At 40.8% G+C, this 20,044-nt stretch overlaps 1 protein-coding gene across 2 annotated transcripts in view; it reads left to right on the forward strand.

Moving 5' to 3' along the window:
* Positions 1–6,797: 6,797 nt before the first annotated feature.
* Positions 6,798–20,044, forward strand: part of AOAH (acyloxyacyl hydrolase) — a 163,846-nt gene continuing 150,599 nt past the window's right edge. For both annotated transcript variants that reach the window (XM_057732690.1, XM_057732692.1), the window contains exon 1: positions 6,798–6,924. In XM_057732690.1, coding sequence (XP_057588673.1) covers positions 6,798–6,924 — 127 coding nt within the window. The remainder of the gene's footprint in view (positions 6,925–20,044) is intronic.

Raw genomic sequence — 20,044 nt, forward strand, 5'->3', positions numbered from 1 at the left:
AAAAATCTTCATCTGTTCCACTGTACTACCATAATATCTTTAAATTTTTCATAGTATTTCTTATAATATCTTTAAATTTTTTTTTTTTGCTTGCTTCTTTCCCACCCACCATGATCATTTACTGAATACCTGTCATGAGTCAGGTGCATGTTCTACAGTGATGGAGTTAAATAACTTGCCTTCAGCATCTGTTGGTGGGGGGCGGGGGGGACCAGTTGCCCTCACTAATAGCCATGCCACAGAGTCAAGGGCCAGTGGAGGCTTGCCTGAAGTATCCTGGGAGTACTGAGGATGGAACAAACACTTGTGCTTGGCAAGGGACGCAGAAGGCTTTTGAGAAGAGGTGAACTTGAACAAGAAGGAGAGTTTATCCTGGAAGATAAGGAGAAGGATATTTCAGGCAGAGTGAAAGCTCATGCAAAGGCACTGAGGCATGAATAGCTAGGCATGTCTTGACCCATATTACCAGACATCACTGGTAATTTGGTGCCACCAGAACATAGGGCACAAGGGGAAGTGATTAGAAATGTGGCTGGAGGGATGAAGTCTCCAGATGATGAAAAGCTTTGTGAGCCTTTCCAGGGAGTTCACTCTTTATTTGGTGGACCATCGAGAGCTTTGATGGATTGTAAGCATTAGGATAATGTGATCTATTGTGGTTTTGACTAAGTTACTATTTTTCTTCAACTCCAATTTTATCTTTAATTGTACTCCCTGTATTTCTCTTTTTCTTTAAAAGCCCATATTATCTTAACTAAGGTCATGTAGGGATATATTTATTCTGGTTATTAATTTTCCAAAATTTATAAAAGTATATTCATCCCCACCCTCTCTTCCCTTCCATCACCCTCCCATTGGAAGCACTTGGCAGGAGGTTGGATGTGGATTTGGATGCAATATTTTAAGCACTTGCTCTGTGCCAGGCACCATGTGAAGCAATTTCATGATCTTCTCTCCTCTCCCTTTACTGTCTGTCCACTAACTTTTGACACGGTTCCTGGAAATATCAAGGAGAGACCTTTGAACCAAATGCAGAACTCCGAAGTAGCCTTTAATAAATCGTTCTTTGCTCACCATGTGCATATTTTTATGCAGTAAAATACTTACACTTAGCTCAAGGCACGTTCTCAAAGTCACCTTATATTTAGTCACTCCACCTCTCAGACCATTCAACCATGACTGCTCTAGCCTTCTGCAACTGCAATGTCCTGCACCTTCCACATGAGCCTTGAAGCTGCTTTTAGCATTTTGATCACGGTTAGCTTGAAGCTTAGTGCATTTTACTTAGGTTTTCTCCATGAAAATATCCCCAGAAGTGATTTAACTAATCCATGTTTTTTTAATGTAGTAGCAAACTCTGCAGTCAGTCAGAACCGTCTTGCGATAGTCCTTTGACCGCAGGTTAGTCTGCCTCATTTCAGTCTTAGCTGTGATTTTCATGAGGGTTTTTGCCAATGTGTGTTTTCATAAGCTGTCCAGGACAAGACTTGGAGAGAAAAGCGCCTTCAGGGAGCATCTTCTGCCCATAATTCAAAGAAAACCCCACTGGGAAGAACAGGACAAGCCAGTGTGCCTCATTCCACCTTCCCAAAACTCAGAATGCAAGGTAATCAAACATATTCAATTGAGAAGGAAAAATATTCACGTATGTTTATGTATAATACACATAGTAGACAGTTGCCTCCCAATAATTCTATTTCTTCTTCTGTTTAGAACCCTGATTTTTAGCTGAGCATGTGCCATCAGAATAGAGACTACCTGACCCAGCTTCCCTTAGTTAGGAGTGGTCATATGACTCTGTTTCCCAGCATCCCTTGTAGCCAGGTGTGGTCAACGAGATGTATGCAGAAGTGTTGGTGGAGATTCAGGGAGAAACTCTCCATAAGGAAATGTATAAGCTTCACTAGCCTTCTTCTGCTTTCTTATACTGCTGCTCTGGAACATAGACATGATGGCTGGAGCCCTAGCAGCTATTTTAGCCATTTTAGGTCTAAAATTTTCTGTCCTACTAGTTCTAGGATAGTAGGACAAAAAATTAGAAGCTTAGGTGCCTGAAGACACCATAAGACAACCATAACAGCCCTGAACTGCCTTCTTCTGGACTTCTTTTATCTAAAAATGAATAAAGGAATGAATGAATTAGCTTCAAGCTTATTTCAGCTATGTCTATTTTACTTTTTTCTGTTATGTACATTCAAACTCAACTTTACTTTGGAGATCTAGGTAAAAGTAGTTTAAGCCCACATTCCCCCAAGTCTATAGGATATGGGAATCTAAAGCATATGACAATCTATCTATAGCATGTGAGAGACCAAAGCCCTCTGCAAGATACCCGTGAATCCCTGAGCAGGTAAATTTCTGGTCCCTCTGCCTCAGCACCTGTTACTACCTGTACCTTCTTTGCTCTTCCCTGCTCTGATCCAAACATGAAACTCGTTTCCTCATTGATTTCCACAAGAATCTATTCAGGCTCTAGGCAAAGTATCATCTCTCACGTGGCAGAGCAAACGACTTACCTATATCAGAAATTCCTATTAGCTCAGATCTTTTTGCCGTTCCACCTCCCAGCACTTCTCTCTTGGCTTTTCAGCTGGGAAAAGCCTAGTGTCTCATCTGATCCTGCTTCTCCCTTCTCTGCTCCCACTTCCTTCCTACTGCATCGGGTCCAAATTCTACTGCCTCACTTATAAAAAGCAACTGACGTGCCTTTAATAGATCCTTTTCCCAAATTTACTATCAGGTGCCCGGCAGACAGAAGAAGTTCTATTTAATAGAATTCACTCTCCTTAAGATGGCATACCCCTGCCAGCAAGTGTGAATGTATCTCTAAAAATCTTAAGAACCTCAGAGTGCAGGAATAAGTGGGTGGGGTTTAAGGGGAGTGGGAAAGGAGTGTTGGAGCACAGTTTGCATTGTGTGTCTGGGTCACTCTGCACTGCTGCCATTGCTACATTGTTAACAGGGTCACTGGCTTATTTTCCAGAGGGGGTCTCTTCCTGTTGGAAGCTACCAGTGCACCTTTTGGGAGGTGGGTTTCCACATTCTCTCCCACCATGTGGTTACTTCCTGCATTACCTCTGCAAGTTTCTCTCCTACCAGGGATATTACCCACCTGGCCACTTCTCTGGGGTGTTCTGAATTTCTACTTTGTATCTAAAGTGCATTACTAAAGAGGACATCCCTTGAAAGATTCTGAGAAAATATACAAAGCAAAACGTGTTAAAATTCCAATACTTGAGAAGGATAGTGTTCATTTTTAGCTTTAAATTTACCTAACATTTACTGTTAGGTTTTTTCCCACTCATGTTGTCTCTTTAATTCTCATAATTTCCCAATAATATTGGCATCACATACCCCACTTTGTAGTTAAATAAGCTGATACACAGAGAGGTGGGTCAGCTTGCCCAAGGCACACACAGCTAGTAAGTGGTGAAACCATGATGAAGATGGAAGTTCCCCTGATCCCAAGCCCAGAACTCTTAATTAGCCAACATGCACCCTTGTCGTGGGTTAATTTACTGCTTCCCTAGCAGAGAACAGAGATAGGAGGTAGAATAAATAAGCTCTGACTGGGGAGGAGGGGTCAGCAAAGGATCTGGACTTGGTGTGAACTGAGGGTCACCGCAGAGAATTCCGGGAAGCCAGAAATAAGGAGAGGGACCCGTGATGTTGGAAAGAGGAGAAAGTCAAAGAGAAGAGGCGCTTTTGACAGTACCACATTTTGCAAGATGTCCTGTCACCCAGGTCAGTTTTTTTGGTGTTTGTTTGTTTCTTTGTTTTCTGATTAAAGAACTTTCTGTGAATGAGATGGTTGAGGCCAACGCAGTTCGAAAAATAATTAGGAAGCATATTCAAACAGAACAAGCCGGAATCACTGGTGTAACATTCGAGAATTATAAGCCCTCATCCTTCTGTAGCAGCAGGACAGACATTGATTTGAGTCGAAACTCTCTGAGCCAAGTAACAAAGTGCTTCAAGGAAGAAATCTCATTTCCCAAGAGCAGATTTTGAGAAAATCAGAATTGGAGCATCAGACAGCAGGCATCCTCAAGGGACGTTATACAGGGTCTAACAAGTTGTTAGAAACTGTAGGTAGGTCCAGGGCCTTTCAGCTAGTTGTGCAGAGATCCTAGGTCATGTGCACTCAGTGCTCATTGAGCACAGGCAGCCGCGTCGGGGGAGATGAGACCAGGCCATCTGAGGGATGTCTCTACAAATGGTAGGAGCCTTCCACCTCCACCTAGGCGACTGGAGGGAGGATTTGTTTAGTGGTATATGGGCACATGAACTCCCTTCAGCATCAATTAGCAAAATCGCTTCCTGATTTCTGTGTTCCTCTTTCCACCCTGCCAAGTAAGAAATTACCTTTCAAGCATGAAAATTGCCTTCGTTTAGAGAACCTACTATATGTTGAATACTACCATGACATTCCCCTACAGCTGAGGAATCTCAGCCCTGGAGATGGTAAGGGACTGGCTCAGTGCTGCACAGCTAGGCCTGGGATTCCCAGTGCAGCCAGCCCCGCCTGAAACCCGAGCATCCCAGGCTGCCTCAGGACCACCACCCCTGGGGTGCTTGTGGGTGGAATTGCCTGAGTCACACACACATGACCATGGGCCTAAAACGTGCACACAGCCTAACAGTGAGAAATTCCTCTCACCCTGAGATGTCCCAGTCCTACTCACAGCTAGGAACCTAGACCAGGAGGCCCTCAGGAGGCCCAGAGCCTGGAATAAATACTCTTTCCAAAGCTGTGAAAATTCCTCACCCACCTGTGGGTTAACAAACTAGATTGTGTGTTCTTGGAGGGCTGCCCAGCACACAGAAGGTGTTCAATAAATGTGGCCATCAGTAAATGCAGCCAGTGTCATTTTCCTATATCTTGGCCTGCAACTACCATGGGTGTCTTAGAATTCTCTCGAAATCTGGTCTGGGGTGCAGATTTCATCCTACTCCTGCTGGAATAATAACCAAAGCTTTGATTTACCAAACACTTCTTGCTGGGCACACTGCTTTATAATATGAATACATCATCTATTTTAGTCCTTCCAGCAACCCTGACAAATATTATTATTCCAATATAAATGAGGAAACTAAAGTATGGGAAGATTCCATCACTGGTCCAATACATGACTCAGAAGGGAACAATGGATAGGATAGTTGAACAAGTGTCTTTTTGTCTTTGTAGTCAGTACTATGAATAACTCAACTATCCTGCCTCCCCAGGAATTCTCTGGAATTTCTCTTGGCCCTGACCCCTCTGTTGGTCCTGGTGACCTCCAGAGCCTCCCTTGGCCACAGGATCAGAGACCTTGTGAACCAGTAGCTCAGCCTCAAAGGAAGCCAGGGGCCTATGGTGACCAGAGACACCCATGGCATTCGTTGGCCCAACCAGTGCTGGGGGCTTAAGTAGGGAAACACTCCGGTGTGTGACATCTCTGCTGCAGATTCAGAGATTTGACAAATTGCCATTTGTTAAGCTGATGCTTACACAAGAAGTCTTCAAACCATAAAAATTGGTATTTCCTACATCCTGGAAAGAACACAACTCTAAAATTCTACCTGCTGCTTAAAACGCTATTCCTTAAGTAAAAGAAGGAGGAGAAGCAGGAGGAGAAATCTCTACCAATTTTGCTCCCTTTTATAATATTTCATAAAGTTTATTATTAGCTTTTCTCAGAGCCTAAACAGGGAGACTATTAATTGCATGATCCCCCAGGCTTACCTAGACTGTGACACGTTGCCCCTTATCTCGTCAGAGAATGGCTTGTGACTTTGCTGTATCTTATTTTAGAACAAAGCGTTTAGATTATATGTCTTTTCTCTATCTAAGATCTGGTTTAGTTTTTAATTTGGGGTTTTTTTGTTTGCTTGTTTTTTATTTTTGTCTCCTCTTGGAAACCTAGCGTTCAGCTCTCATCTTCAAAATACAAAATCAGTCTCTTAAAAATGAACAAAGCATTCACAGGTGAGGGATGTAAACACACTTTGAAATTCTGGAGGAAAGAGATGCGTCGTGCACAGCCAAGTAAATATGAATTCGTTAATTTCGGCTCATCTCTTTTCTTATTAGATTGAAAATCCAGCCGTGTTGACTGCCCCATTACTGTCCCATCGTTCATTTTCTGAACACCAATGAACAGCCTTGAGAAAACTCGACCCTTCAGGGAATAATCCAATTTCTCCAGAGGAAAATAACTACTTGACCAGAATATTCTTTAGCAACAATATAAGAAGCCCAACCTCATCATATAAAACTGGAGCAAAACTGAATAACTTCTGAATATAATGGATTATAATTTCTACAGTCTGTGAACACTCCTGATCAAATTGCTAAAGGGTGGGGTGTTTGTGGTTGAGGTTTTCTTCTTCGGTTTTATTTTGAGTTTAGTTTTGTTTTGCAAGAACAAAAGAGGAAGGGCCTCCTAACGAGGCCACGGGACGATTCCGGCAGACCTCGAGGTTCCTGGGGCTCACGGTCACGGACTTCAGCCGGCAAGTGAAGAAAGGCGTGTTGCTGCCGCCGCTGCAACCTGGGTTTTTCCTTTTCCTGCAGTTCGTAGCTTAGAAGAACTGGGTGCCAGGGGCTCCTCCAGCTCTTCCCAGACCCAGGCCAGTGCAGCCCTCTCTCAGTGTTCTGCCGTAGTGAAAAGTGTGTATGTGAGTGTGGTGTGTGTGTGTCAGAGGACAGAATAGAAGGGGAGAGAGACTGATCTTTTCTTCGGCCTCAACGTCAGCATCCCTTAGCCGGCAGCTTCTGTGGCCAGGCTGGTGTCTCCTGGTGCAATAGCTCCGAGATGAAGTCTCCCTGGAAAATCCTTACGGCTGCTCCTGTGTTCTTTCTCCTGACCCTTCACACCTCGGCCTCTCCAGCCTATGACAACCAGCCCAGCACCAGACACTCCAATGGCCGTGTCTGTATAGGTACGTAAATATTCTATGTATTTTTAATGTGGACATCATGGGGTCAAATACTTGGCTTACATAGTAAATCACCCATTTAATGACATCCATAGCTACAAGATTCCAAATAAGGCACCAAAAACCTCACCAGCATAGAACATTTTGAGTCTTAGGGTAAGCGTTCACACTATATGCGCATCTGTGTGTATAGAAGCATGCAACTATATACAGTTGCTAGTCTGAATTAAAAGTCTTCCACCTCATTGGTGACTGGAATTTTTTCTGCCTGGATGGGCAACTATAAGAGTCTGAAATTCTCACTGCCTTTCAGGACAGTGGGCAGCATTACACAGTAGAAAGAAGATGGACTTTGACCTTTGCATTACTGCTACCGCCTCCGCCTCTGCTCCGTCCCTTACAGTCTGAAACTTTGAGCAACTTACTTAACACGTCCATGCCTCTGTGTTCCTACTGAAACCAGGCTTACAATACCCACTTCATGGGGATGTTGTGAGAATTGAGGTCATGCATGTAAATTTATGGTATTTGCACACAGTAAGGATTCAACAGTCTTTGTTTTCTTCTTTCTCTCAGTGAGTCCGGAGTTGGCAATAAAAGGACAGTCACCTAGAAACATTGAATATTGACTGAGATATGGCTCTTTCACTTATCTTTTATTGAAGTGTTTTATTTCCAAGTTGTTGTTGTTTGGTGTTTTTGTTTGTTTTGTTTTGTTTGTTTTGGAGAGGAGCAAAAGTAGGGTAAGACTTTTGAAACTCATGTTTTACCTGGAGATTCCAGAACAGGGTCAGGGCTTTCAATGGGTCAGTGCATGGAGACAAGGATACTCAGAAGCCTGAGTAGTAATTATTCAATGTGCAGATCTCAAAATAAAATCCTGGTTTAAGAAGCCAGATAAAGAACACAAGGGATAAGTATGGTGGCCATTCTTTTACAAATGAAAAGTTGGACACAGATTGTGACCCATATAAATTATTTCTGGAGACAGTACAGAAAAATATCTGAATTAGTCCTATTTCCTGAAAAACCATGATTTCCAGTCATTATGCATGTTAAGGAACACAACTCTGATTTCAAAGTCTTCTTTTAAATTAAAACCTTAAGACCCAGATTCCCTGCAAATCTGTCCTCCACAGGACTGGAAGCAGAGGACTGTGGCCCCACTGGATCCATGCCTGGGAGGTTATCCCCACCCACTATTTGGTTCCATCAAATAATTATTTACCACCTTCTATTTTCTCAAAACAAACACCTAAAGCTTGTCAAATGGAAATACACTTGAGAAAGACTTTAGTGAAATCAGTTCTACTTCTAGAATGGTTGTGGCATCTGAAACACTTGGCCTTCCACCTCTGTAAAGTCGACATAAGATACTCATTGCCTTCCGTGCCCCATTCCCAATGAGGCATGGAGAGTTAGAAGGAGGTGTTGAGGGGATTCCAGGATGCGGTTGTTCTGGTTATCTATTATTGCATAAGAAATTTTAAAATAACCATTTTGTCACACCATGATTTTGTGGATCGAGTATGCGCTTTCAGCACCAACACCCCCAGCAACTGTGGGGGTGGGAGGTGTCTCCTGAAAGGGGACCTGAGGATGCCCTTAGTCACTGGCCAAATGTGCAAGCGTCTTAGGAAGCAGCGAAGTAAACTCACTCACAGCTGGTGGTAAGAGGAAGAGCCTCATGGAGGGGGCAGGAGAAGAGGAGGAATTGCCAGTTGGGCTTCTATGAATCCCAACAATTTTCAGATGAAAAGCAGGACCACATGCCTTCCAACTCATTGGCTCCCACAGTCTAGAGTTTCCGCGTAAGAGGTCAACCCACACAGAGATGGACTCTTCTTCTGGTTGTCAGTCTAACCTCCTGGCAGAGAGAACCTGGGCTAAGTCTTTAGATCACTGAATAAGAGGCAGGGGAGAGTGAGAAGAGCTCACAGTGCAGATGTGGCTGCCAGGGTCGTGGAGGAAGGGGGCAGCTGTCACGGAAGTGGGGACTCTTTGTGACTGGAGAGATACTCCACAAGGAGCCACCGTAGGAGTTACTGAATGATAGAGCCAGCATCCCCATCCCCCATTGTAAGCAAACACTCCCAGCTCCTATACCAAGAGGAGCCTTTGCAGTGGGGAACCAGACAGCAGATCTGGAGGGCATGGCCTTGAGCATATTCCAAAATCAGAACTAAGCTATGCAAAGCCGCAATGGCCTCTTTCCCATTTACCACAATTTACCATAATTTACCATAATTCCTTTGCACTGAATTGTACATTCCATTTGATCACTAAGCAAACTCTGATTCTACCGTGCTGGAACAGTCAGGGCCTCTTTCAGCCACTTTTCAAATGTTATGAAATCAATAAAAGTCATGTTCATTTTTGCAAAACATCATTTTCTTTACATGGGTGATTTAGGGGCAAAGCAATCCTTATGTTTCTAAGTCATTGATATTTAAATTAATTGAGTTTTGGGGTTTTTTTTAAGCACTATTTGGTGCTCAGGAAGTTTTTAAAGAGTTAAAAAAAAACAATCCTTTTATCTGATTCATGTTTGATTAAATATATAAAATGCCTTCCGAGTCCATTAACATCTCCTCTCCCCACCCCCACATCACAGGCACAGTGGTCAGAGAGGACTTTATAATTTGAATGATAAAGAGGAAGAAGTGATCCTAAGCTTTCAGCCAGCCTGAATGGTAAAACGACAGTGTCACTGAAAAAAATAGGAAAGATTTAGACAGAGCCAGCAGAGAAGGTTGAAAATTTGTGATCACAATGTACATGTACAGAAATGTCATTTTCTCTATTTCTCTGTACCTGAGCACTTGTTCATAAGCCACCACTGTTGCTGCTGAGGGCAGAAAACATGTCATCTTTCCACTCGGGTGTTTAGATTTAGTCTTCTCCGGATAATTGAGGGCTCTCTTCCGTCTCCCCTCTCTGAGGGTTGCGCTCAGTTCTCGGGGAGGGCTTGTATATCACCTGAAGCTTACGGTCCTCGGCCCTCAGAGCTCCCACAGTGGCGTGTCATGGCTGGTGCAGCTCGTGGGCTGGTGTCGACAGAGTCCACGGTCACCCCCTGCGGACCCGCTGCTCACCTCCAGCCTGGCGGGTCCTGCAGACCCTCAAGGTGCAGCCAGGCGCCCACTGGTTCCCGGCTGCAGCTGCGGCCCCATCTGCATTTTGTCCCTCACTCGTCACACTTCCCCTCTCTTTAATCCCCTATTTTGATTTTTAGATTATCACAGAATTTAACCCCAACCTTGGCACAGATGGTAGGTTTCTGTTCATCTTAATTTTCACTGAATTCATCTTTGCCTTCTTTTTTTTCCTGGATTGCTCTGGGTCATAACCCTGAAGAGAAAGACCACAGAGACACGCTAGAGAGAGGACCACAATTCTGGGGAAAGGTCCCAAAATGAGCAAAGCTGAAAGACTCCAAGAGGGCAGTATGCTTTTCCTCAAGAAAAAAGTGAATAAATTTCTCTTTTGGAGGGAAGGGGGGCAGTAAACTAGATCATAGTTTAAATGTACTATGAGAAAGAGGGGGAAATAAGAATGTTGCAAAGCATTAAGCAGAGTAAAATCCCCATAGAGTTATAATGTGTCCATCTCTCTATTTATACAGCTCTCTTCCCAGATAGGAGGAACAACAAAATGGCAATAGTGGTTGTAGGGTTATCTGTGAGTGATGAGGTTACAAATGAGTTGTAATTTTTTTTCAATGCCTATCACTCACAGAAATGCTTTAAAAAGCATTTCTTCAAACTAAACACCAGAGAGTATTGCAGAGAATTTTTGTGACTTAGTCCCAAAGTGACTCACCAAATAGACGTGACTATATCGTGGAAATTAGTAGATAAAGAGTAAGCTGTGGGTTGAAGGGTTTTTTGTTTTGTTTTGTTTTGTTTTGTTTTGCTTTTGCCTTTGAGGGAGAGGGGGTTGATAATCAAACTTTTTTTCCTGGACTTCATACTCAGAATCTGGAAAGGAAAACAAATTACTCCATTACCATATCCTTTCTCTCATAAAGTAGTTGTTTTTCAATGTTAGTGTAGAGGACAAAGTTCCCATCTAACTCTTTACGGGGACAAAGTCCATCGTCTACAGTATGACTCCCACAGTTTAACAAAATTCAAATGCCAATTACAGCAGGTTAACGTGCCCTTTATTTTATTAAACATAACCCCCAGATTCCTTCAGATATAAACAAGTGCAAGAGGGAATTCTGATTATGATGGCATGAGGGGTTGGTGAGTCCTCTGTGCGAAAGGCCAAGCATAAAACTGGAAAGACTGTCACAAGTGACCTCTTCAGGACACTAACAATCAACCAATGGCACACAATCAATTGAGGAATGTTTATTCTTGAAAAACTGCTTGAACTTCAGGAAGAACAGTGAAACTGTGACCTTTTTGCCTGAGTCTGCTCCATCCACACTTGCCCTCAGCTTAGTTAATGAGAATAGTAGTTTCATCACTGTGGAACTGGCTGCAAAAACCAGCAGGTCTACTGCTAATGCAGCAGACTTGATTCAACCAGGATTCAAAGATACCGGGCTTTGTTGGTTAAAACTGATGGACTCCATTGGGAATTAACGAGGAGAAACTGCAGCTTTACTAGCTCAAGGTTTTGTCCCTAGATGGGACATGGAAAATCAGCCAGAAATTTAGTAGGGAGACCCTGGTAATATGAGTGTCATAGAAGGGCTAAGATAAGGTCTCCCTGTCAATATCCCTGATTGACTGGGAAACTGTACATGTGTTGGGAAGACCTGAAAGATCGTAAGAAAAGTGAAAACTGAGGGAAATTGGAGAACTAGCTGCAACCTTGAATGTATTCACCAACTCATTTGAATACATTCTCTTTCTTTCATAAAATGTAAGAGGAAGACTTCCCAGATCGTTCTTTTACACTAATACCAAATCCAGACAAAGACATCACAAGGAAAGAAAATAATAGACCAATATCCCTTACGAACATAGATGCAAAAACCCTTAATAAAATAATAACAAACTGAATCTAGCAACATATAAAATGGGTCATACACCATGACCAAGTGGGGTTTATCCTAGGAATGCATGGTTGTTTTAACATCTGAGAATCAATTAATAAGATATACCAAATTAGTAGAATAGAGGCTATAACTACATTATCATCCCGATAGAAATAGAAAAATTATGACAAAATCCACCACCCACCCATGTTAAAACCTCTCAACAAGTTATGAAAGATAAAGGAACTTCAACTTGATAAAGCGCTTCTATGAAAACCCTGCAGCTAACCTACTTAATGATGGAAGACTGAATGCTTTCCTCCTAAAATCAGAAACATGGTAGGGATGTCCACTCTCACCACTTGTAGTTAACATTGTTTTGAAGATTCTACTCAGTTTAATAAAGAAAGAAAAATAATAAAGGCTCTCAAATAAAAGAATAAGTAAAACTGTCTATTTTCAGACAACACATTCCTGAATGTAGAGAATCCTAAGATATTTACAGTAAAACTACTAGAATTAATAAGAGTTTAACAAGGCTCCAGGATGCAAGATTAATATAAAAAATCAATTATATTTATTTATATTAGCACCAAACATTCAAGAACTGAAATTAAGAAAACAATTCTATTCACAATATAATAAAAATACTTAGGAATAAATTTAACAAAAGAAATTACTCTACACAGAAAACTATAAAATGTTGCTGAGAAAAGTTAAAGGATGCTTTACAGAAATGGAGAGATGCTTCCCACTAATGGATCACAAGACTCAGTAATGTTAAGGTGGCGATACTCCCCACAGTGACCTACAGACAAAACACAATTCCATTCAAAATTGTATCATCCTTTTTTTTGCCAGAAACTGGCAAGCTAATCCTAAAATTTATATGGAAATGAAAAGAAGCCAGAATAGTCAAAAAATTTTGAAGAACGCTGTTGGAAAACTGACACTATCTAATTCCTTTCTTCAAATCATACACAATTGTTAACTCAAAATAGATCATAGAGGTCAAAGTAAAAGCTAAAATTAAAACTTCTAGAAAAAGTGCAGGAGGAAAATCTTTGTGACTTTGGATTGGGTAAAGACTCTTAGACATGCTATCAAAAGAACTGTACAAAAAGAAAAAATTGGTAACTTGTACTATATTAAATTTACGCACTCTGTTCTCCAGAAAACATCATCAGAAAGTGAAAAGAATATTGGGAAACAATATTCACAAATCGTATAGACTTCGGTATAGCAATGACTATTTTAATTCACATGATTGAGAGTTTTCACTTTCAAAATCCAAAATTTTAATGTATGTAGTGTAACACTCAGCAGAGTATAAATTTCAAGGTTCAGTAGATCTGGATTGGAATCACCAGCTAGCCAGTGAGCAGCTGAATCACAGTTTATCTGAAAGGACTTAGATATATTGCTTAATCTCTCTGAGCCTCTTATTTCTCATTTGTAAAATGGGAGGTCCCAATCTCATGAGGGTGCTGTGAGGATTAAATGAGATATAGTTTGTGAAAACACCTAGCAGAGAGCTGAAAGAACAAAGGTCCAAAGGTCTTTTCATGTTTTCCTAAAACATATTGAGGTAGAAGGCAACTATTAAAAAGCTTATTCAATGAGAAATTGTTTGATAAAATACAATTTATTAGTTTTTTTCTAGTTATAAAAGAGCACATGACTCATAGACATTTTTAAAAATACAGAATACTTTTAAAAAATAAAATCAATTGTAATCCCAAAACTCAGATGATCACTGCTGATATTCAGGTATATTTCCTTTCAAAACAATCTAGGTTTTTATTTATAGAGTTTGGATCTTGTTTTATTGTTTTGATTAATTTCTAAATTTGAACTGGTAAGTAGACAATCTAAAGTTAAACATCTTTTTCTTTCAACAAAACATTTGTAAGACATTTTTCAGTATAAGCCTTTGCTGGCAGGTGAGAACATTTCAAGTCAGCAAGTGAGTTTGTGGATAAAACGTATCTGTCTATCCACCTGTCTATCCATTTATTCATCATCTGTCTACCCTTCTTGTATTTATTTATTTAATTTAATTTATTATTATTATTTGTATTTATTTTTTGGCTGCGTTGGGTCTTTGTTGCTGTGCACGGGCTTCCTCTAGTTGTGGCGAGCAGGGGCTACTCTTCATTGTTGTGTGCCGGCTTCTCATTGCGGTGGCTTCCCTTGTTGCAGGGCACAGGCTCTAGGAATGTGGGCTTCAGTGGTTGTGGTTCATGGGCTCAGCAGTTGTGGCTCGCAGGCTCAGTAATTGTGGTGCACAGGGTTAGTTGCTCTGCTGCACATGGGATCTTCCTGGACCAGGAATCAAACCCGTGTCCCCTGCATTGGCAGGCAGATTCTTTTCTTTTTTTTTTTTTTAGATATTTCCTGGGTTGGGGGGTACTTTATTTTCTTTTTAAGCTTTTTGTTGGAATATATTTGCTTTACACTGTTGTGTCAGATTTTGCTATACAACAAAGTGAAACAGCTGTATTTATATGTATATCCCCATATCCCCTCCCTCCCGCTACTCCTTCCCACCCTCCCTATCCCAGCCCTCTAAGTCATCACCCATCATGGAGTTGATCTCCCTGTGTTATGCAGCAGCTTCCCACTAGCTATCTATTTTACATTTGGTAGTGTATATATGTCAGTGCTATTCTCTCACTTCATCCCAGCTTCCCCTTCGTGCCCCCAAGTGTGCCCCCCCCCCCCACCGTGTCCTCAAGTCCGTTCTCTACATGGCAGGCAGATTCTTAACCACTGTGCCACCAGGGAAGTCCTGTCTACCCTTCTTTCTATTCATCCATCTATTCATTCATCCATCCACACACTCACCCATTCATCCATCTTTTTCTATCCATCCATCCTCTGTCTCTATCTTAGAATTCAAATATAGAAGTAATTGGAAAAATCAAGTCATACTTCTTCTGAAAGAAAATCTGATTGGTTAATTTCTTTGATAATAAGATCTGATTTTGTGGGTTTATACAGAGGACTTTTTTCATAGTTTGAGTGAACTAAATCTACAGCACCAACATTTGACAAAAATATCTATGAAGTATGCAGTAAAATAAAGAATTTTACTTAAAATATTGTATAGGCAAAGGTGTATTGAAAAGAATAATATTTCAACTTGCCAATTCTTTCTGAGTATATTAGGTCTTAACAGGTCTCTCTAAACAAAATTGTAGTAGGTAAAATTAAAAGCTAAGTCTTAGTAAAACTTTTTTTTATATTTCTCATAAATTGAGAAAGTGAAAGACTCCATTGATTGGGTAACAAATGTTTTTGCAAGTCAGGTGGTTTTTAGTTCTTTGCTTTCAAAACAATTGAAGGGAGACAGATAATTTTCAATGATCCATCACTCTCAGATTTTTGACATTTAACTCAGAAGGAGTTAAAGAATTGGGTGACAGTACCATAAAAAAAGTCCTTCCATTCTCATTTACTTATTTAAGTAAGCATGTTTTCTCAGCACTTACCTCTTTAAAAATGAAAAATAAAAACATTGAGGTTAGCAGATGTAAGCTTTTATATATAAAATCGATAAACAACAAGGTCCTATTGTATAGCACAAAGAACTATATTCAATATCCTATGATAAACAATAATAGAAAAGTATATATTAAAAAAGAATGTATATATATATATGTATAACTGAATCACTTTGTTGTACAGCAGTAATTAACACAACATTGTAAGTCAACTATAGTTCAATAAAAAAAGAAAAAGAAAAAAAGAAAAACAGACAAGATACTTGACATGAACATGTCTATTTATATAAATAAATAATATTTTTCAACAGATTTAGGTACTAATTTAAATAGCCCAACCATCTCATTAAAAGATGTGATGCCAAGAAAATTTTACCTTTATTATTTAGAAATTGTTTATCAAATTGGCAATACATATTGCTTAATAAGTTAATTTTACTAATAAAGAAAACTCTATCCAGAAGAATTTTTTAATACTTTTAGTGTTTTATTCACAAGAAATTAAAGTTTTTGTTTAAATTATATACATATTTTTAGTGTTAAGAACTATAATAGTGTGAAAAAATACTTCCAACCATAAAAATACATCACGTTGGGATAAAACTCTAGTGGAAGAAAAATTCAATGAAGGAGACTTTTCAATGAAATATGAATTCAAGGAGAGGAATTATCATGTAAATTTTTCACTGTGAAAGAAGAATTTGATCATATATTTTTTAAGTTGGTGAGAGTAGGTATAAGTCACTATAATATTTAGATTCCTTTAGAAACATATAGAAGATTAATGTAATATTTCTATTGCAATATTTACAATCTTCCTGGAATCTTGCAACTAATAAAATTGATATCCATTAATAATATTTTAACATCCATTAAAATGTAGAAGTGTAGATAGTTTTTCAAATTTCCTTGGGGGGTTCAGAGCAAAATGTTTGAAAACCATTGGTCTGCACTCTAGAGCATGAAGCCGGTGCTCTGTCACCTGACCTTCAAGCCTCCTCATGATCTAATGCCTTCCTAACTCTTTCGCTCATCCTTCCCCATGGAGCCTGGACTCTAGTCTTGGCCAACTCTTCTTCTCATGTCCAAGTCTTTAGAAATGCTACCCCTCTCTTCTTGAAGGCCTTTCCTGCCTTTTTTCTGTAGAATAACATCCTCCCATCACTTAACAGGCAGCTCCTCCGGCACGCTGTCACTGCTTACCCAAGGCAGAGTTAGTTTCTTCCTCCTCTGTGCTTCCAAAGCACTAACAGTTCCCTCCACCAAGCACTTAATCCCCAGTGTTCCCTATTGCCCTTTGTCTTCTCTTATTCTCCTTTGTATCCTCAAGCTTCTGAGCACAAAGTGGGTGCTAGTCAGTACGTGTTGAATGAGAACAGGATGGAATGGCTCTTCACTCTCATGTGTTTATTATTAATTTTTTATATATTTCTAAAGTAGCCAAGCCAACCATTTTGCATTTCTCAGCATAGTCTGCTAATTTCCTCTCGCTGCTTTTGCTTGGGCTCTGCTCTCCTTTGGATGTCCTTAGCCTTGATCTCACGAGTAATTGTCCAATATAGCACCTCTCTCACTGCCGATGTTCTTCAGAGAGCTGGCAGTTTGGAACTCACTGAGCACTTTCTCATAAAAGCAACGTTCCAGGTGATGGTTGGGTTAGGACACAGAGCCTAATCTGCCCAAATATATTGAAAATACAAGATATCTGCAATAAAGCAAAATTCAACCATAGAAAAGTAAATAGATTGTTGATAATACAACATGTTTTTCAAAAAACAGTTTCTGAGCTTCTATTTTTAAAAGAGTCATGGAGAATGCATCTTTGCCTTATGGTGGCCTCATCAGGTGGGACAAAAACTAACATTTGTTAAACGCTTGCTCCATGCCAGGCAAATGCACATCATGTGGTGTGCATTTTATGTGCTGTGTCACTTAATCCTCATAACACTTTTGCCAGGTGTTTCAGATAGGCTTTACTGAATTACAAGCCACTGCACACTTACACACCAATCATTTATTAGTTCACAATCCTGTGGGTTGGCAGTTTTTGACTGGGCAGTGTTCGGTGATCCTTTAGCTGGTCTCAGCTAGGCTCACGTCTGCTGCTGCACTCATTGGTAGATGGTGGTGTGAGAGAGGCTGGATATCTAGAACGGCCTCATTCACAAATCTGGTAGTTGGCGTACTGTTACTGGGGTTTCCCTTCACGTAGCCTCTTCGGCAGGCTAGCTCACGCTCATCACTGTGAACTTCTACATGGAAAAAATGGAAGATGCAAGGCCTCTTGAGGTCTAGGTTTGGATCTGACATGCTGTCACTTCTTCTGCATTCTACTGATCAAAGCAAGGTCACAAGGCCAGATTCAAAGGCCTGAAAAATAGACATCACCTCTTCATGGGAGGAAGTGTAAAAAGTCTGTGGCCATTTTTAATGTACCACACAAGGGAGATTTATTATTCTATTCTGCGGATACCAAAATCTGGGTTCAGAGAGGTTAACCATCCTGCCAAATACAACAACTTGTAGGTAATAGAAGCAAGATTTGCACCCAGGTCTGTCTGACCCCCAAATTCTTCACTCTCTGCTGTACCATAGCTTCCCCCTTCTCTTTCTTCACTTCCACTCTCTTTTCTTCTCCTACCCCCTCTCCCTATCCATGTCTAGACTGAGAGAGAAAGCTGAAGAAAAAGTGAAGGTGCAGTGTTCACACCTGGGCTGTGTGCTACCATCTCTGGCTTGGTAACTAATATCTTCAGGAAACAAGGCTGGCAGTAGGATCATTTTAGGTGATTGTTTTCCTGCCTTTCTTTCTTATTTTCTTTTCTTTCTCCAACATGAGAAGGGTCTGGGATAAATGTTGTTGATTAGAATTACAACATATAAAACTATATTCCCTGTTCCCACCCAATTAGGGAAATCTAAGAACAGAATTTAGGTGTTTGTGGAGGGGCATTGAGTGGAGAGAGAGGGTTCAGATTGGGGAATACGCTTGATAATGTCATGTTGGTCCAACAGGGATGAGGGGCCCAAGTCCAGGTGTGGTGTAACTCTAAAACTTGTACTCTATGCCTCTCTAGGGCCCAAACCAGAAACAAAAGAGTCATCCTTGATCCTCACTCTTCCTCACATTTCTCATCAATTTATTAATAAATCCAATCAGGTCAACCTCCACAACAGATCCCATATTTATCCATTTTCCTCCATCCCCATTGCCACTCATTACTCTATCCAATCAGCCATCATCTCTCTCCAGGACCAAAATAGCCTTTCTTCATCTCTCTGCCCCCACCTCTGCCCTCTAAGGTCCTTCCTCCTCATGACAGCCGGCATAATATTTTAAAGACACAGATCAAATAGCAGCAACCCACTCCTCAAAGCCCACTCACAGTTTCCCATTCCTCTCAGGTTGATTCCTTACCTCTTTTGCCATCTACAAACCCTCCAGACCTGACCTCCTCCTATGCCTGCACCTCATCTCCTAATGTCAGGTTTTCCCAGTTTGGCCGTCAAGTGGGTACCAGCTCCTCCTGCCTACAAAGACTGCCATGCTCCTCACCCTGTTTGCTCCTTTCCATTATATTAGCCATTTTGTGTGTGTTCTTCAGAGAAGCCTTCTCTCTCTATCAGCTCTAGCTAAGGTTTATACCGCCCTCGTCCTCATTGCCCTCTGTTACTTCACCTTGTTCCTTTTCTTCATAATACCCCAAATTATTTATAATTGCATGCGTGCTTACTTGTTTACAGTCTCTTTTCCCTAATAGAGTATAATCTCTGAGAGGGCAGGAATCATATCGGTTTGTTCTCAGCGTGTACTCACAGCTCAGCATGGTGCCTGGCGGGCACTGAGAAGGAACTTGGTACTGTATTCCAGTCCCAGCTCCCCTGCTCACTAGCTACATACTTGGCAAGACATCTAACCTCTCTGAGCCTCTGATTGCTGGTAGAATGATCCCTACATCTGTGAGTTGTTGTGAAGTTTGAATGAGATGATAATGTATGCAAAACTCTTTGAAATCTGCAGAGAACATTCTAGCCATGTGATGAATTATGTATGCCCCAACTCAGGGTCAAAAAGGAAGTGTAGTCACACTGACCCTGGTTCTGACAACTGCCAGGTGCTTTCGAGGCTTCTCAATGAAGTGTAGGTTTCAGACAAATGGGAAATCTAATAGACCGCTCTCTGCAGTCGGTCAAATTTCCAGCCAGCACGGATATGATTATAATTAGAGTTTCAAGAGTTCTGTTTCATTTCAAAAGGATTCCGTGGTACATTCCACAGTCTACCTGAGATGTGTGTCTAGAAGCAGATTCCTGCGGCAGGTGTTTGTATTCTGGCCTATTTGCTTCTTTTCCTACAATATCAAGTGTGTCTGTTTCTATTATACTCACTATTTTCAGTTGCCAGGTGAGGAGAGATTTTCCATATGGGAGATTTCAGATGGTGACCACTGAGCAAAATACATAGTTCTCACCCACTCTCATCACTTCCTAAATGAACAGTAGCTTGGACAAACTTGCTTTAGCAGACCCAGGCCTTTTATTAGCAGCCAAAGAATAGTCTATAATGGGAGGAATTACTCTGCCCATGCATTTCTCCAAAGAAAACATTTTTTTAGCCTGTCAA

The sequence above is a fragment of the Hippopotamus amphibius genome, chromosome 4, assembly GCF_030028045.1.
Source record: "Hippopotamus amphibius kiboko isolate mHipAmp2 chromosome 4, mHipAmp2.hap2, whole genome shotgun sequence".
Classification (NCBI taxonomy): domain Eukaryota; kingdom Metazoa; phylum Chordata; class Mammalia; order Artiodactyla; family Hippopotamidae; genus Hippopotamus; species Hippopotamus amphibius.